The 19,980-nt window shown below is 37.5% G+C and overlaps 1 protein-coding gene across 4 annotated transcripts; it reads left to right on the top strand.

The window, feature by feature from the left end:
• The first annotated feature begins 868 nt into the window (after nucleotides 1–868).
• On the top strand, nucleotides 869–16,708 carry LOC111875515 (WD repeat-containing protein WRAP73). 4 transcript variants are annotated; one of them, XM_023871824.2, is made up of 8 exons: nucleotides 869–946; nucleotides 1,887–2,069; nucleotides 5,261–5,437; nucleotides 7,053–7,251; nucleotides 11,082–11,179; nucleotides 11,659–11,785; nucleotides 12,800–13,012; nucleotides 15,432–16,708. In XM_023871824.2, exons 1-8 carry the CDS (start codon nucleotides 914–916, stop codon nucleotides 15,629–15,631), a joined length of 1,230 nt encoding a protein of 409 aa, XP_023727592.1. In that variant the 5' UTR covers nucleotides 869–913; the 3' UTR covers nucleotides 15,632–16,708. The 4 variants fall into 4 exon arrangements, with proteins under 4 accessions (XP_023727592.1, XP_023727589.1, XP_023727590.1 ...); XM_023871821.2 differs by lacking the exon at nucleotides 869–946 and adding an exon at nucleotides 1,019–1,356; XM_023871825.2 differs by lacking the exon at nucleotides 869–946 and adding an exon at nucleotides 1,386–1,740.
• The last annotated feature ends 3,272 nt before the right edge of the window (nucleotides 16,709–19,980 follow it).

Genomic DNA, 19,980 nt, shown 5'->3' with positions numbered 1-19,980 from the left:
CATCAGAAGCACGCGGTAGTGTAGTTAGTTGAAGCACAATGCTACAAGAAGAAAAGTCGCGGTTTTGATTCCCGATGAGGTCATTGGATTCTTCAATTTACCGAATATTTCCAGCCGCACTATGACCTGGTGTCGACTCAACCTGTAACAGAAATGAGTACCAGGAATCTTCCTGGGTGTAAAGAGCCGCCGGTGCGTAACGCTGAAAACCTCACCGTCATCTGTGAGCCGATTGTCTAGAAAATGTGGGAGCATCCACGTCTCACTACTCCATTGGTCTCCACGGCCTGTTACAGGGATAATTTTACTCTTTTTTTATGTCGCCAGATGACTGCTAATCCTATGAGAAGTGGTCTGAAAATAGAATATAGTGGCAACTCCAGTCGGCTTTTCCATCTGTGAAAGTAACTTCTGTCTAGAGTTCAGGTCCCGGTGGATGCCAATTTTATTGTAGCCGTTCCCGCCCGAAAGTCCTAATGAAATGCAGGGTTATTTTAACTAGAGACTGAGGGTCACATGTGGTCTTGGCCCATCGGCTGAATGTTGAGAGAATGGCCTGTTATGCGGTGAGTGATGCTGATAGATCAAGCATGTAACGACATCAGTATGCGTGTGTTTTCTGTATACCGTACGCCACGATGACCTGCCGGGCTTCTCCTTTACCGGGACATCGAGGAACGGCAGAATGCAGTGCAAATATCGCAGACGCTGTGTACCCGACAATGACGACTCTGACGGACAGTCACACCCTCGTCAGAGGAACACTCCATATCGAGTTAATCGTAAAGCTCAAGGTTTCTCAGCTTAAAATCTGCATCATAGATAAAGCATCTGCGTATTATTGACGGACTGTTACTCATAAAATGACTCGGACTTGGACACATCACATCACTCAATGATTATATAGACAGAGATGGTCTCCAAAACGTTGGTTACTAATTGCAAGGTAATCTATTTGGTGATCCGTGACAACTGAACACCGCAGAGGGCATCAATGAATGCGGTTTGCGTGAAAGCTTCGAAGGCCTCAAATAATATGCAGTTGGTTTGCCTGACTGGGAATGGCTCAAGGCGCAATTTTTAATTTTGAGCGTGGTTACATTTATAGTTAATTGTTAGTTTTATAGTTTAGAAATTAAATTTTCGGACTAGAGTAGTGCGAGTCCTTATAAGAGAGTTACGAATACGGTTTCCATTTCAATGAGTTATTTTAATGTACTAAGAGTTACCAAAAATCTGTGTCAGTTTTCTCCTAATGGTACCAAATTTGCATATTGCTTTGGAAATGAATTAACCATTCGGAACACTGTCACTTTTGAACAGTACCATACATTTTTTTGCCTTGATATCGCCGACGTAAGTACTCGTCATATTTACGAATGAAAAACTAACCACTTTCATGTTAACTTTTAAGTCTGGCTAATGTTCCAAATAACCAAACCTTGTGAACATCTTAATGTGTAACAAGACATAAATGTCATCTCACCACTACATGAGTTTATGTGCACTGGTGTATTAGGTTATCTGACTAAGTACGAGGCAATTTGGGTGGTTTGCAGTTACATATGTGCTACTGAGTTATGTAAAACTGTAGAGTATGGGTTGGATCCTTCAAAAGTCGCCTTACTTAACCTAACTAGTTAAATCAAATGAAACTATTTAAAATATCCTTTGTGATTTATCACTGATGATCATCCTGCCATACAATACCATATAACCACTGCAGCTGAAAACATGCTGGTATGTAGTCAAAGAATCATCTTATGATGCCTGCACATATTCTTCCCAGCATTGTTTTGCACCATTTGTCATTCTTGATCAGAAACAGCTAATGCAAGCAGTGTACATAACTTACAATACATCACAGATTATGTGTATTTTCACAGTACATTCAGTGGTCTCCAGATAGCCAGTACATTCTGTGTGCTCTGTATCAACATAGTACCATTCAAGTATTCTCACTTCATAGTCCTGACTGGAAATGCAAACTGAGGCACAGTGTGTGTGGGATTGTAGATGTGTGTTGGAGTCCAGACAGTCGACATATTCTAACAACTGCAGAATTCCATGTAAGTCAAAGAACCAAAACAAAGCATCAAATCAAAATTTGCTGATAATATATACCTATTTTATTTATTTTCCAGTACTGTATGTTTAACTTATTCGAATCTTTCCCGTCATTTTTTTATGAAAGGGTTTCATATGATCAGGAAATGAACAATATGGTTGCATAAATCTTAAAATTGGAATAAATGATACTGATAATTGTGGGTGACAAAACTGATGTAGAACATAGCCATATGATATCTAAATTCTCCCTTGGCTTATGTGCCAGAGCCACATTTAACAGCAAACAAGAGCTCAGGATACTACAATATGCTGCTCTTGAGCTGGAGAAAGTAGCAAAATTTCTACTAGTCCCTCTGTTGATTCTTCCAGATAAGAGGCTGTAATCATATCCCTGTTCACTTTTATGACACCTCTAAGACTCTCCTCACCCTTGTTCTTAATTAATTTCATGGAGCTGAGTCCTTCAGAAGCCACAAATTGTGGAGATACTCAAGAACTTCCCAGCATTTATGGAACCTGAAGGTTTATTACCATGTTCACAAGATTCCTCCACTGCTTCCTATCCTGAGGCAGATGAATCCAATCCATACCACCCTATCCTGTCTCTCTAATATCCATTTTGCCATTGTCCACCAACCTACATCTTGGTCTTCCTAGTGGTCTCTTTCCTTCTGGCTTTCCCACCAATATCCTCTATGCATTCCTCTTCTCCCTGATTCATGCTACATGCTCTTCCCATCTCAGCCTCCTTGACTTGATCATTCTAATTATATTTGGTGAATAGTACACGTTATAAAGCTCCTCATTATGCAGTTTTCTCCAATCTCCCATCACATTATCACCCTTCGCTCCAAATATTCTACTCAGCACTCTGTTCTCAAACACCCTCAGTCTCTGTTCCTCCCTTGATGTCAGAGACAAAGTTTCACACCCATACAGAACCAAAGGCAAAATTATAGTTTTGTAAATTCTAATTATTATGTTTGTAGATGGCAGGCAAGAAGACAAAAGCTTCTGGACTGAATGGTAGCAAGCATTACCCAAGTTCAATCTTCTCTTAATTTCCTCCTGAATCAGGTTTTGATTTGTTACTGTTGTTCCAAAATATTTGAACTGTTCCACATTTTCAAAGCATCTGTTAACTGTCTTTATGACATGATTTTGCCGTGCATTCTGGTGATAAGATAACAACATATACTTAACTTTCTCTGTGTTTACTTCTAGACCAACCTCCTTACTAGCATCAATTAGAGTCTGAGTAGTTCACCTTATGGTATCTATATTAAGTAAGTAAGTAAGTAAGTAAGTAAGTAAGTAAGTAAGTAAAGGTATCCCTGTAACAGGCTGTGGAGACCCATAGGGTTGTGAGATGTTGAGGTTCCAACATTTTCTAGACAGTCAGCTCATAGATGGTGGAAAGATTGTCAGCCCTATGCGCCAGCTGCCCTTTACCCCCAAGAACATTCCAAGAATATTCCTGGTACTCATTTCTGTTAGAGGATAAGTCAACCCCAGGGCCATAGTGCGGCTGGAAGGATTAGGTCGATTGAAAAAATCCAATGACCTCATCGGGACTTGAATCTGCGACCTTCCGGCTTGTAGCATAGTGCCTCAACCAACTACACTACCACATGCCCCATGGTATCTGTATATTCACATCATCAGCATAGACCAACAACTGATGTGTCCCATTTAATTTCACTCCCACCTGGTTTTCTTGGACATTCCTAATGGCATATTCTAAAGCAAAGTTTAAAAATAATGGTGAGAAAGCATCTCCTTGTTGTAGATCATTCTGGACAGGAAAATTTGAAGCAAAACAGAACATGTTTGCATGGACCAGGAAGGAAATGGGACATTACAAGTTTAAACATTTCTATGCTCATCTGATATTGTTGATATTCAATTTATAATTTTAGAGGATATTTCTTTAAACAGACATCCATGATAAAATTCACTGTTGGAGAAATCTACTGACAGAACCATATGTCTCCAAAGAGTAATGTTTCTGAATAACTGAGTTATCAAAAACCATTAATAATAAATCTAAACCAATTCGATTTGCAGATGACACTAGTATAATATTTAAGAACTCTAAATTTGAAGACTTTAAAAATGATATAAGTTTCGTATTTGAAGCTTTAAATAGATGGTTCGAAGCCAGTAAACTCTCACTAAATTTTGATAAAACCCATTACATACCATTCTCAACTAAAAATAGCCACCAAATTGATCTGGTCATCAGTTATGCCAACAAATTAATCTGTAAAGCACCTGATACAAAATTCCTTGGAATACATGTAGGCAGTACACTATCTTGGAAAATACATATAGAACAAACTATACCTAAATTAAGTGCAGTTTGCTATGCAATGAGATTGATTAAGCCCTTTATGCCACAGGAAACACTGAAGATGGTTTACCATGCCTACTTTCATTCTATTATGAACTATGGATTAATATTCTGGAGGAACTCTTCACATAGTGTAAAAAATTTTAAGATACAAAAGAATATAATTAGAATTATTACAGGACGTAGAAGTAGAGATTCATGTAGAGATTTATTTAATAAATTAAAAATTATACCTCTTCAATCACAATACATACTATCACTTCTCTGATTTGTTGTGTACAACAAAAATAAATTTGAATTAAATTCCAATATTCATAACATGAATACTAGACAAAAATATAACTTCCATCTGTCTTCGTCAAACTTATCACTATGTCAAAAAGGAGTAGACTTTTCTGCCATAAAAGTGTACGATAGTCTCCCACAAAGTCTCAAAAACTTGAGTAATGATACTAAACATTTTAAATCAGAGCTAAAGAATTGTCTGCATGCTCATTCTTTCTACTCTGTAGACGAATACCTCAATGTAAATACAGAATAATGTAGAATTAAGCTATATTAGTTTAAGATAAAATTACTTGTACCAGTAGGTATTCTTTTGACTTGTTCTATATCCAAAGGTATTAACCTGCTTAGGGTTTATGGAATGCAAATAATTTCAATTCAGTTCAATTCAATTCATGTTATTTTAATTTATTGTTGCTGGTATCTCTACTGAGAGTTCTTAAGTAACAGACACAGAAAGTGCACCTTTTGTATAATGTATGTTGCAGTTTAAGTGTATCATTAATTATTCTTGTCTTCATATTTTCTTATTCTGAATTGTACTTTTGACAGGTTTCCATTTGCATTTGGTCATTAGTTTCTCATACTGTTAAGTACATCACATGTGTGAAAGAGACTACCAAACCATGCTTTTCATTTAGTTCCGATGGCAGCTGGCTGGCAGTGGTTGAAGATCAAGGAGATTTGGATTGTATATCCATTTTTTCAGCATCTTGGAAGCTGAGAAAGGTAAATGTTGGCATTATAAAACAGTGCACCATTCCACTGCTGAATGTCAGTAATCAGTGTGCACAGTTCGTAAAATTCAAATGGGATGGTTGTCATTTTGGTCAAAATCACGTTAATTTTTCCTTCCCCTTTTCATTCATTCATTCATTCGTTTATTCATTTACATCCCATGAATACTTACATAGCTGGAAGACCACTGGATATAGAAATAGTCAATGACAACAAGAGAAATCACATCAGTTACATAAATACAAATTAATTAAACTTAATCCATCACAATTACACATGTTATCCGAGACAAATCACAATGAGTAAATCATTAAGCAGTTGTAGAATATATGTGTGAAAGCATGCAGCATACTAATATGTAACAAGAATACAATAATCAAACATAAAAATATACTAATAGCCATCCAGCGTATATTAGATGAAGATCGTTAATTAATATCAAAATTAAAATATTCTTCCAATGAGTAAAATGAATTTAAAAGTAGAAATCTTTTTCAAGCAAATCTGAATTGTTTTGCCTCATGAGCTAAATTTTTTATGCTAGAAGGAAGATTATTAAAAACCTTGATTTCAAAATAATATATTCCTTTCTGGAATACTGTCTGCAAGCACCATTGCCATTAAACTGATATGTGGGGGTAGATGACGTTTTTCACTCTCTCCCCCTTTAATTTGGACTTCATTTAACACTTTGACTAGTAAGTCCTCTATAACTATTTGCTAGAAGCACCAAGGCTATGTGGGGTAACTGCAATTACACAGAAACACCCACAGTACTTATATTACCTACAAACGGCCACAGATGTATATATAGTGAAAGCCTATTCTTTCCTTTGATGGTTTGCACTTACAAAACATCACATATTACATAGAGCTACAAAAAAGAAACAAACTCCATGGTTTTAGTCCTCAAGCAAACTATACCAATCAAGCAACCACTGCTTGTCGGCGAAGTTAGTGACAACTTTAGCGGATAGAGGGTGTCGTGTGGTCAGCGCAATGAATCCCCACGGCCGTTAATTTCGGTTTTCTAGACCGGAGCCTCTATTTACTTGAAATAGCTCCTCAGTAATCCTCACAAGGCTGAGTAGACCCCATTCCAGACCCACTACTTCTTACAAAATCTGGTAGCGCCGGGAATTGAACTCGGACCTCTGGATCTGTAGCCAGGAACTCTGACCACTAGACCACAGGTGGTCATTGTTCCATGATCATTCTTCTTTATTGATCCTCTGTGCGCATGCACATGTGTATGTAGTTATAATAGGCAATTTGTGTCACAAGTGGGGAAAATGTATTGATGCACCATAATTCTGTTGCTAGGTTATGTGGAAAATCTATCTTCTACCATTGCTAGAAAATGAATGATGACATGAACAATGATCCGCCCTTACTGGGATATGGGGTAAGGAATGACAACATGACAGATAAAATGTTTAAGAAAGAGATAAGACAGAAAAGAGGAGATAAATATATGAAAGAAATAAAGGAAAGGAAGACAGGGTATGAGGGATGAAGATATAAAAGAAATTCATTCCATCATAATGGATCATGTGCTGGTAGTTCATTACTGAAAACTTTAACAAAGATTTTAATTTTGTTTCAGCAAATATCTTGTGTGGGTTTGGGCAGAATAGAAGGCTTCTCATGGACACCAGATGCTTCTGCTATATGTGTGTGGAAAGGAGCACCAGACAAATGCCAGCTGCAAGTGTATGAAATATCAACAGGCGAACTGAGGGGAAACTTTCAGTCATCTGAAAGCAGAATGTGTGGAATCAAAGCCGTTGCTTGGATGCCATCTGGTCAGTTTCTTGCCCTCGCCTGTTTAGATGATAAGGTTAGTTCTGTTTAAAAAATACAGAAAATAATTTCCTGGAACTTTTATACCAAGCACTTCTTTATGTATCACATATTGGATCATAAAGTACTATAAATGAATATTGCTCACTATATAATGCTAAAAGGTCTTGTGTTTTCAGTAAGGTTGTTATGAAATCAGGTACAGTTTTGACAGCAAAACCTGGAATCAGAGCTACCAAATCACATTGGTTCTGTTAAAGAAGAGATATAGATTTTGTTCATAGAAAAACAAAAGAGTGACTTCTTATTATCTGTTCATAAATTTTAAATTCAGACCTGTAACAAGTGAGTGAAATTTTACAGAGTAACTGCATGAGTGGTTTTCTTTAAATCACAGCTTATTTCCATGATTTGATTCAGTAGTGAAATTGTCATCTGCTTATACAATTCTCAGCAGCCACCCAATGGTCAGTTTGACTCATACCCTTCTACACACCTACATATATGAGTACACAGAATACTCATATGTTTACCAAATATTAGGATGAACAAATTGAGGAATATGAGATAGGTGAAGGACATAGTATGCATGAGAACTGCATATAGTATTTTGATCAGAAAATTTGTAAGGAAGAGACTACTTGGAAGGTCTGGGCTAAAATAGAAAGATAATATTTAAATTGGTGATCTGGCTTAGGATAGAAAATTGTGAAAACCTCTTGTGAACACTGGACTCAACTTTCAGGCTTCTAAAAGGTGCAGAATTTATTAAATGGCTGAGCAACTTCTTGAGAAGGAGATTGCTTTTTGTAGTTAGTTGTGCCTAATGGTTCAGCATATCTGTATTGTTTTGGCATGCATGTCCATTTGTCTCCTTTCCCAACCAGAAGTTTTTGTAACCATATTTGGTTCTTATATTTTCTAAATCATGAATTCATTGACAGATTTTTATAAAAACTTATATTAGAAACTTTCTCTTTTTATCTTGCGTTAGGCTTTCATGCCTGTTGCAACTACAGATGATGTTTCTCTTATTTTTAGAACACGCAGAATCTTTTGCCATTCAGTTACGATTCATAAATCTTGTAGTTAGCATTGTCTTATGGCTTCCATTGTCTGCATGTGGTTTATCCACTTATTGCTGTAATTGACTTCCTTTATTTGTTTAAAGATGTTCATTTATCTATGATGTCATAACTCTTTCATCTGGTCACTTTCATTTATATCCTGGCACTGTTCTAAGAAATCTCATTTCATTTTCTTGGAGTCTACATATTTCTGCTTGCATCTCCAAGTTTCACTTCCATATAATGAACTTTGTATTAGAGATCATAAATAGCTGCTGTGCAAGGGTCCTTTAACAATCTTGATCTTAAAAAGTGGTCCTGGTAGACCTTATAATGTTTTAACAATGCACCTTTTCTTACTTCCTTGCCAAAGGCTCTGTTGTTAGTATCTGTGATGTAAGATACTTATACAGTGCGTACAATCAAGTGCGCGCCGCGGCTGCAATTTGCCGTGAGTCATACCACCGCAGAACGGATGCAGTCGCGGGGAGGAGTTGCAACACTCCCCGCGACTGCATCCGTTCTGCGGTGGTATGACTCACGGCAAATTGCAGCCGCGGCGCGCACTTGATTGTACGCACTGTATATTTTTGTTTAAATGTGTGTATTCATTATGCAAGCAAGCAAATCCTTTCAATTTAAATTTGTTTGCTTGCAAGATGGCGTTTTATTCTCATATTCTTTTAAATCTTACAGGCATCTTTACTTGAAAAGTCATCCTCTCTTCAGATTTTCATATTGAATTGTCTGATAAGCTGTATAACTCATATAGAAGTTTCTGAAGATTGGTATGCCTTTTATTTCTGTTTATGGTTTATTTAACAGTGCTGTCAGTAACTCAGGCCATATGGTAGGATCTGCAAAGAAGCCATTCAGGTGGTCTCATTGTCCTGTCACCTATGTGGGAGACTGATAAAAGTCATGAAATATCTCACTTAGGATAGTCAGTGTCCTGGCTGATGTTTGAACCGTGCACCTTCTAAATACAAGCTGGAAGCGTTGAGCCCAAGTGATCGGTATGAAGATCATCATCAGTCTTATATATAATTACCTAATCGACAGCAAAGAGAGAAATTGTTTTAATTCTTTACACTTAAATTTAGACGAATGAGAGCTAAACTTTAAAATGAATTTTCTTACAGCTTTCTCAAGAACTCTCTGATGCAAATTGTATGATGTCATAACATTTTGATATAATGCATGGATTGATAATCATCATCATCATCCTCTACTACCACCTCCCCCCCCCCGCACACTGCTATGGGCACTACAGTCTATGATCAACTTTGGCATCTTTTGTGATTGCTTTCCATTTGTCCCAATCCTGTGACTTTTGTCTCCAGTTTCTAATGCCCACTGTCTCCATATCATCTTCAACTGAATCCAGCCCCCTGACAGCAAGTCTGCCTACTCTTTGAGTACTCTCTGGTTTATGTAGAGTTGACCTCCTGCAAGGGTTCTGCTCCTGCATTCTAAAAAGGTGACCCAGCCCCACCCATCTCTACCACACAGATTGCTAATAAGTAACCCAATTAATGCTCAGGTAGTAGGACTCAGAAGTTTCATCATAGCTAATACCAAACCCTAAAAGATAAATTTGTCCCTGCGCTTAATGAATTAAATACCATTCCATGAATATGTATGGGGGAGTGGAGCTATAGCTCCACTAGTCTTGACCTCAGCACTACATGGAGGTAGCATTATTTACTGAATTTTTCTCTTAAATTTGTCATTAACTTATTTCTGTTTCTTACTTTTTCTCCCTCTTTGTCAAATGAGTGTGTTTGTCTTTGAGTGCTGTTTACACTGGTTGGGTATCTAGGATACACTGGGAAGAGGTGTCAGTTAGGTTTTGCCCCCCAGAAATTATCAACAGAGTGCATAGAATACTCCTATTCCTTTCCAATGGATACCATCACATGTTGCCCTGATAGGGTGTGAAAGGCCAAATGAACTTGGCAAAACAGCAGCAACTAAACAAAATACCTACTCAGCAATCCTTTAAATATTATAAGAATACCTAAAAGGAGAAATATAAAGGGCAATAGAGGAAAATATTGCACATTACTCTATTAGCAACATGGGGATAAGGTTGGAGCATTCTTGGAACTAAACTTAGCAGAGCTGGTGCTACTAAGATCACATGACTGAAAACTTGACACACTAGGCCAAATCATCTATCTAAACAACAGAAAGAAGAGTTTTCTGGAATATAAAAAGTATGACATGCACATAGAGCAGCACACCTACTGAAACATGCTGATGCTGTGACAGAAGTATTTCACCTAGATCCAACAGTAATATTTAAGAAATCCACCTGTATAATCTCCACAAGCTGGTATCAAGTGTCATGGACTAAGAAAGAAAACTTTGGTGCCTGATACTTACATTTTGAAACATTTTATTTATATGTCTTCATTTTATGAAGGTTGAATTTTTAACAGTTCACATTTACTGCATTTATGTATTGTCAGTAATGCATCGATTTATGCTACAGGAATTTTCATTTATAACATTTCCAACTTGATGGATGCTGCCAAACACATTCAGACAGAGCTGAACAACCCAAATCAGCCAGCTTTGTTTTCATCATGACCCAACATGAACCATCTCTTATTCTCAAGTTTTTTTTGTAGTTTTTATCCATTGGCCTTTCTTGTTCTGTGAATTAATAGTTGTAGGATTTGGAATGGCTAAAACTTTACGTATTTGATTAAATCATATTTCTACTTATTCTTGTAAAGCTTTTGTTTTCTAACATTTAGACGGGAATGTTATAATGTGGAAAAAGTGTAAAGATACAGAAAATGGATATCATTGGCAATACTGGACCTTTTACAGTGAAGAGAGAAAACCAAACAATGTAAGCAAGAAACCGAATTCAGTTAGTATGTTATATAGCTCTAATCTCCCCACTGATTCACAGATTTCATAAACTCCAAATGGCTAACTAGTGATGCATTATACTTCAATATGTCAGATAATAAAGATTTAAACTGTTCACATGTGATAGAATCTACACCGATGTTCAACAGTAATTTCATTCACAGATGGGGTTAACTGTGCAAGAAGAATGGTAGTTAATATTTTCTGTGAAGCTGACAGAGAGGTTCCTTTTAAATTATTTCAAGTAATCTTATGTTCTATTTTGTAAGTAGAGATAGTAATAAAATCTTTACATCGCTGAGATAATTCTTCCTTATGTCAAATGGGAGCTACTTTTGTTTTGAGTCTCTTGCATAACTGAGAGTATCACACTGACATGTGTCCTGCTGTACAGGTTTTGGTGTTGTGACTCAAAGTTTCATATGAATTGTTTCTTAATGGTGTTCTACATCACAGATTCGGTTGCTGAACCACATCACTTGGCAGCCAATGGTGGAGTTTCCTCACTCTGACATTTTATTAGATAAAGTTTGCACTGTATATCAAGAATCTTTCACCAAAGAACAACCCAGCAAGATATCATGTAAGTATTTCCAGTAATCATATTAAATTAATTTAAAATGAGTATGTTATTTAAATTGTTGTTGCATTATAGAATGAATCTGATCAGTGGTTTAACTCAGCAGTATTTCCTAACATTTTTCAGAAATGAATTCACTCTGATGTAGACAACTGATCCAGATAACTGCATACAGGGGAAGGGAGGGGCAATTATCTAAGGTAAAAGGAATATGGCTGCCTTGAATATTGGTAGTACAGATAACAGAAATCCAGCTTTTTCATTTTTTAGTAGGATGTATTTCAATTAGTCTCTCAGTGGTCTCAATAAAAAGTACATACAAAGTAATTTTAAAAAGTACTTTTCATTAAATGAGACCCATGTGTATATAGGGTGTAAGCAAAAGGTGCAGACAGACTTTGGGCGTGAGTTCCTCATATGAAAACAGGAAGGTATCTATGGCATTGAAATCTCTAAAAAATAACAGGGAAATAATAATTCTGCAAGCTGACAAAGGAAACTGAACAGTAGTGCTGAATGAGTCCACATACAAGGAGAAGATATCCAATCTATTAGAATCAGGGGTTTAAGAAATTCTATGGAAGGATCCCATATCTCAAATTGAGAGGAAGGTATGGAAACTTCTTACCAAGCCTAAAATTGTCCTTCCTACTGCCTTGAAACATAAACTGACTCCTACGAGTCATATTGTACAGGTCAACCGCAAGAGTAGGAATTAGACCAATATGGGTCTCAGGTGGTATGAGTAGCCTGACCTTAAGTGCCTAAGTTTTCTGCTTGGCTGCGTTGTCTACCAAATTCACTCTACTAGGAAACGGGCTACACTGTATTAGATATTAGTTATAACTTCACTGAGAAATATTGTCTTGCTTCTCATACCTGCAGTCCATAAAATCTACATGGAGCTTTGGCTCGAACCACAAGAAGCGTACCTTAAATGTGGTAAAATGTAAAATTTATGTTCCTTAAATCAGGGTTTCAATGTATATTGAGGCTGAGAATCTCTTTTGCTTTTAGTTGAGCTAATTCATGGAAGGCCTGTGATTATTTCATCTCTGCAAATGGACCTGGAAAACCCTACAAAATTAATGGGTACTGGACTGGCAGTGTTCAGTAGCTGCGGGTACTTCTTGGCGACAAGGGCAGATAAGATGCCTGCTGCATTATGGATCTGGAGCATCAAGGAGATGGCACTACAATCTGTCATAGTTCATAAGCAGCCAGTTACAGGTACATATTAACTTTGTAACAAAACATACATAGGATGAGCACATGCACTTGCTGAAATAATTGCCATAAAATAACACGGACTGCAATAGGGTTCTGAATTTTATTTGTAAATGTATACTCTTATTAAGTGGGTACTTGGCATAAAGCAGCTGGAGCATGAACAGGTTCTAGATTTGATGATTGGATTTATTAGCACTTGCGTTACGAGCTCTCTTAACTGCAATTAATACAGCCCTATTGCTGATTTACACAATTTACAATTCACTGTTACACGCACATTAGGATTCTCAGTTTCCACTAGTTGTCTCCTAGCAACAGATCTGGACTTCAATCAGTCTGAAACCTCGGAACTCAACTAAAACTCTTCACAGCTGCACAAGCAGACTTGTGTTATATAGCCACAGCACAGACAACGCAGCAAACACAGTTTTACTGTTGCATAGCGCAGACCGCACGTGATAGATATGCACTGTTGGGGTGTGATGTCATTATGTGGATGTGTGTTTACCAAGCCGTTGCCTAGAAGTGAGTTGCATAACCCTGCTGTTCCATTGTTGCATGCGTGTATTACTTAGAAATGGCTGTTTCTGTGGCTCAGCAGTTCTTGCAGGGAGCAAATACACCACAATTTGTACACTTTCACCTTTGCTATTATGTAACATTCTTGGCTCAGAGTAGGATGTGATGCCATGTAGTTTGGTAGATGGGTGCCAAAATTCCAGGGGAACCTTCTGCCTCCATCTTCATGGTAGAAGAATCTAGCCCAAATACGTTGTGCGTTCAACTTCTAAGGTCTCCGATTTTTTTTCTCACACAATAATCATACAAAAAATTTGAAACTTCTGTCACTTTTCAATGTAATCTCCCTGCAGCCATATACATTTTTCACAACGTCGATGCCATGATTCCATGGCCGCTGCGAACGCTTCTGTAGGAGTCTGTTTTGACCACTGGAAAATTGCTGATGCAATAGCGGCACGACCGGTGAATGTGCGACCACAGAGAGTGTCTTTCATTGCAGATCTTCACGCAGGATTGTGTGCACAGATCCCACAGAAATGCCAACTTTGGAGGCAATGTTTTCCATACTCAATCGGCGATCCTCCGAAATAACTTTCTCAACTTGCTCGCCCATGTTTTCCGACCGGCTGGTGCGAGGCCGATATTGTTTTGGTTCGTTGTCACACGACGTTCGGCCTTCTTTGAACTGTCGCACCCACGAACGTACATTTTTCACATTCATGACACCATCACCACATGTCTCACTCAACTGGCAATGATTTTCAATGGGTGTTGCACCACGCAAGTGGAGAAAACGAATGATTACTCGCTGTTCTTGTAACGAAAACGTCGCCATTTTAGGTATCAAAAACACTCCTCGCTCTCGTCGCCACCACTAGAGTTCTGTGTGCCCTACAGTGCTGCCATTTTTGTCACGCATTCACAAAGAGTACACACGTGTTTTAAACTAAACCGCATATGTCTATCTGCTCCCAGTCCTGAGAAAAAAAATCGGAGACCTTAGGACTTGAACGCCCCTCGTATGAAGGCAGAAGGTTCCTCTAAAAAATGAGTACTCATCTACATAGCCTCATATCCCAGAGAGCTGTAATTTTTAGACTCACTGCAATGAGAACCTAAGATTCACATCTTTCTCTTACTTTCCCTTTTAAATAGAAAGAAAGAAATGGGCTTGTCTGTTGTGTGAGTTCCAACCAACTGAATGAAACTTGTTAGGAATATTATGCATTGGGTTTCTCCCTGTTATTGTACTCTTATTTTCCTACAACCAGTAATAGCACATCTGAACATGTGACATGGGAATGACAGTAGTGTCTCTTAATACAGAATCCTGAAATGATTTGTGGTAATAGGTATTAAGGTGCAACTGTTGTTAAGGTAATTTTTTTGTACAAGATAAAAGAAAGAATTGCAGCCATATGAAATGTTATATGTTCACTACAGAACTTGACATCTGTCAACAAACTTACATTTTGTAGTTATGAACACTGTCTCCAGGCTTTATGTAGTAGACAGCTACATTCTGAGCTGCTCCTTTATGCAAATAGAAAGTTTGATGTTTTACAGGTTTTATCATTTGTATAAACAATGCAGTTTGTTCTTAATGTTGGATGTACCACAGGATATCATTTTTTTTTTAGGTATGGGGGATTTGTTCACTAAAACTGTATTTTACTATACAGATCCACAGTGCACTGCTACTGACATTATTGTAGGCATATTTACCACAGATTCGTTAATTCATAAGTAAATTTTGTCAAAAAACAAAAACATTTGTTTCATGTCACTGTATAAATTTGACGTATTCATGAAGGTATTCATGTCCTGAACCTGTAACCCCTTCCCCATGCAAATAAGGTCCTGAAGAAGCATAAATGTTTATATAATTCTGTTCTAGCAATTTGCTGGGCTCCAGTTGAACCAAGATTAGCCATTGTGTCTGGATCAAACTTTGTGAGCCTGTGGGTCAACAAGAAAGTGATGGTTCACATGACTGACCAACTTTGTGTATCTGATGTGAGATGGGATCACTCTGGAGAGTGCTTGGCTCTATGTGCCACCACTAAAGTAGCATTTTTACAAATGCCAGCTTTGTGATAACCTCGTTATATTAAGAGTATACCTTTGTAGTTATAATTAAGTTGACAAATGCATGTGTTAGGTATTCACAGTAATTTTTTTTAAATTTTCTCAAAAATAACCTATCATGTGAAAAGTATATACATGGCAGGAACTTGCTTTAATGGAAACAACCTTCAATTTGTTATGCACTAAAAGTATAAAATATAATTTAGATCATCAATTAAGTGGTAATCATATTGCATGAGAGTCCAAAAATTTATATTTTGTAACCCAATTTAAGTCAGATTTTCTGAGAAAAGGAACTGAATTTCAACAAGTCATTCACAAGTGATCATGTGTCCTTGAGCAGCTGGTGTTTGCTTCATGGTTTTGTTTGGCTGTGACTGTCTTGAATGTTCTTGCTGGGGCGGGAATTTGTTGTGTTGATGGCCAACCACAACACAACAAATATGCCCAGCTCAAGGACACCTAAACAAAAAATGGATGGTTAACCCACATAACCAGATGCAATCTGAGGCCTCTACATAACAGAAACAGAACAGCATTACTGTGAGCAGCAGGTTCCTTGATCACAACAACCTGTACACCTGAAGATGGTAGGTTAGGCCAAAACATGTAGTGATGACAAAGAGAAGACTGAGATAATGTTAACTGACATTGCACACAGACAGCATTAAACGCAAAGTCAGATCTCAGCAGTGCAACAGGATGCTGCAATGTAACATTATGCCTGATATCAGTTTTTATGTAAAATTCATTCATGGTCTTCTGGCTTATGACATGGTTACCAAAGTTTTCTGCTGATCTGTTGAAGCCAGGGGCAGTATGTTCTCTGGTAACCATCTACCAGGCAACACAGTATCATAACTTAGGAGACCAGAATAAGATTTTCACCATTGTGAAAGATTAAAATCTGATACTGTGTAAAATTGTTTGTATTTTCAAATCTGGTGGATACTGTAAGGAGTAATCACTAAACCATAGTAGTTCTGTTTTTCCTTATAAAGGAAAGAACTTGAGAGGTAAAGCTATCCCTATAACAGGCCATGGAGGCTCCTAGGGTTATGAGATGTCGAGGCTCCCACATTTTCTCTAGGCAGTCAGCTCACAAATGGCAGGAAGGTTGTCAGCCTTGCGCGCTGGTCACCCTTTGCCCCCCCCATGAAGATTGCTGGTACTCATTTCTGTTAGAGCCCAATTACAGACACTGCACATTGTAGATAAAAGTAATTGCATATGGACAAACAAGTCAAAGACTAATTAAATTTAAGCACTGGAGCAAAGACACATTAATGCAATTAATGTAATTAATAATTCAGTTCAATTTATGTTTATTTACATGCAAACTTAACAGCACAGTGGCCAATTACAAAGTTAGCATGAGTACACAGAAATACACAAAAATAATTAAAGAACAAAATATGAAACTCTATACAAGGGCAATAAATTAATAATAATTACAAGCAAAACTATAAAGTTAGCATTGACAGGAGAAAAAAAATTGAGTATGTAAATTTCCAATGGTTATGCCATCTTGTGTAATAATAATAATAATTCAATTTGTGTTTATTTGTGTGCAAGCTTAACAGCACAGAGGCCAATTACAAAGTTGGCACGAATACATAGAAATACAAAAACTAACTAAAAAAACAACAAAAAAACAAAATATGACAGTCTATATAATGACATTAAATTAATAATAATTCCAATAAAAATTGAAGTTAGCATTAGCAGGTGAGAAAAATAAAATAAGTACATTTTGAATGGTTATGCTATTATGTGGTGGGAACGTACAATACCCATACATACACACATAGAAGTTAATAAAAATAACAATAACCCTGTTAATTCTTACTTATTTGTGTGGCAGCTCAACATCCTAATAATAATAATTCAGTTCATGTTTATTTACGTGCAAACTTAATAGCACAGAGGCCAGTTAAAAGGTTAGCATGAGTACATAGAAATACACAAAAATAATTAAAAAGCAAAATACAAAATTTGAGAATCTATATAATGGCAATAAATTGATAATAATTCCAAGAAAAATTGAAGTTAACAGGAGAGAAAAATAAAACAAGACCAATATACATATATACATACATACACACACAGGCTGCGCCATAGCTCAAGCAGTTAGTAGCTGGCTTCCCACCGTGGTGGCCCAGGTTCGAGCCAGGGCCTGGTCAAGTGGCGCTGGGGTGGGTTTTCTCTGAGTACTTCAGTTTCCCCTGCCAATCTTCATTCTGCCAAAATCTCCATCATCATAATCACCCAGGGCAGGCTACAATAGGCCAATCAGTGAGCGCCATGCCGAGTGGACCCAGTTGGACTCCACCCCCCACTAAGTGAATTTAATTTAAATTTTACATACATACACACATGTAATATTGAAGTATTATCAAATATTCTTAACAACTAGCTGTGCCCGGCCACACCTTGCTGTGGCTCAGTCTGCCCATTCTTCCCCAGTTTCATTTGAAATTACTCGACGCATTGCTTCCGCTCTGCGAGTACGACGACCTAAGCCTGTTCTTAGAAAACGAAAAGAAAAATAAACTATACTTACAAAATAACTTCCACGCACGTCTCGGATTCAGCGAATAAGTTATTGAACGCTCACTTTTACACCAGCGAGTACAATTATTATCACATCCAGTATCACCGAAAAATTCTTCGGAGCTGGACTATTATAACCCGGTTTCGGATGCAATATAGAACACGTTCAACCAGGGTTCCATTTCACGTGTTCTTTGCTTGTTGCCGCAGAAATGCATTATTTCCACAGTTTCAACAGTTCGTGGCCACGGTTATTCCAAGGCAACGATGTGCTGTTTCAACAGTTCGTTGCGACAATTATTCCTAGGCAGTGAACAGTTTCAACAGTTCGTTGCCATGGTTATTCCAAGGCAACGATCCGCTGTTTCAACAGTTCGTTGCCACGGTTATTCCTAGGCAACAATCTCTTGGTATTCAATGGAAGACATATAACATGTTACAGTATATTATATTGAATACAATTAATACTTTTACCTGTTTTTACCTGTCACGGGTGTGACATCTATATAATAGGTATATGAAAGCACGCGCATGGGTTCGAATGCAACGTTGTGTCAAAATTTCAAAGCAATCGGTGAAGAACTTTCGGAGATCTTCCATAAGACACAAACCAACATTTACGTTTTTATTTATTTAGATTTTAGGTTCAATGTTCCGATTGCAAATATGTTGAGATCTTTACCCACCGCGTTGGCAGCCTAGGCGCACCGAGCAGAAGGACAGTGTTTATTAGAGGGACAAACACCAAACAATGAGAAGTCTCTAAGATTGCTGGAAGGAACACGAAGGCTAAAATTTTCCAAAAGAGAAGCGCAGGATTTAAGACGAAAGACCTGAACTGAAATAAGTGCATCAAGTGATGTCTCCGTTTAAGTAAAGAATGTAGACTTAATTTCTCTAAAGCATCAATATAAGTATATGGAATATGAGGGAAAAAATGATAAAAACAGATGGACACAAACTTCTGCTGGATATGCTCAAGCTTATTGGCATCAGTCGAGGTGATGCAGTTCCAAACTACTGAGGCATATTCCAACTTGGACCTGGCTAAAGTAAAGTATAGTACATACAGACACTCCAGGGAGGAAAATCTATAGGTAATGGAGTGAATAAGGCCTAGAAGCTTTATGCATTCAGAATATATGTAATTAACATGTGTGTGAAAATGTAGCTTTCAATCAAAGAAAACGCCCAGGTCATTAATACTGCTGGTGCGTGTAATGATAGCATGACAAAGCTGATATTCGTAGCTCAGAAAATTTAGCATTTTCTGTGACAGAACTGTGTCTATATTCCCATTGTTGTATGTTGCAGTTCTCGCAGGCAACACACATTTTTATGGAGTGTGTTGTGGGAGTTCCCTAATGATACCTGTCTAAAGCATTATATCAGCTTCCACTTCGGTTGGTTTAAATCACTTTCATGTATGTCTTACAGAAGTGTTAGAAGTTACAAACATTTGGTAAAGTTTTTGTATATATGTAAAATGGACTCTGTATGGTTGCAACTTACCTCTCTTTTGCTAGTTTTTATCAAATAAAGTACAGCCAATGATATCTCTTTCCCAGAACTCATCCTGTAGACTGTGGCTCTCATATCTGCGTACAGTATCAGCATATGACAGTTTGGATTAACTGAAAGTGGGCTATTCTAAACACCTTGTAACTTGAAAAACTGTTGTCTTCTTAGATGTGAGGTCATGTAGACTGGTAGAATGTTACCACCACTTTGGAGAAACATGTAAAGTGATAAGACCCTGAAGATGGAGGCCTCACATTCCTCAGAGATGTTGGTAACATTCTACC

Source organism: Cryptotermes secundus, unplaced genomic scaffold, assembly GCF_002891405.2.
Source record: "Cryptotermes secundus unplaced genomic scaffold, Csec_1.0 scaffold468, whole genome shotgun sequence".
NCBI classification, from domain to species: domain Eukaryota; kingdom Metazoa; phylum Arthropoda; class Insecta; order Blattodea; family Kalotermitidae; genus Cryptotermes; species Cryptotermes secundus.
The sequence above is the reverse complement of the archived record's forward strand: the minus strand, read 5'-3'. Positions and strand labels throughout refer to the sequence as shown.

Bases quoted from the DNA above. Each gene is read 5' to 3' on its own strand.
- LOC111875515 (XM_023871821.2), top strand. From the start codon at position 1,201: ATGAGTTATTTTAATGTACTAAGAGTTACCAAAAATCTGTGTCAGTTT. The intron at 1,357-1,886 runs GTAAGTACTCGT...GTATTTTCACAG, and splicing joins TTTGCCTTGATATCGCCGAC to TACATTCAGTGGTCTCCAGA. The intron at 7,252-11,081 runs GTCAGTTTCTTG...TCTAACATTTAG, and splicing joins CGTTGCTTGGATGCCATCTG to ACGGGAATGTTATAATGTGG.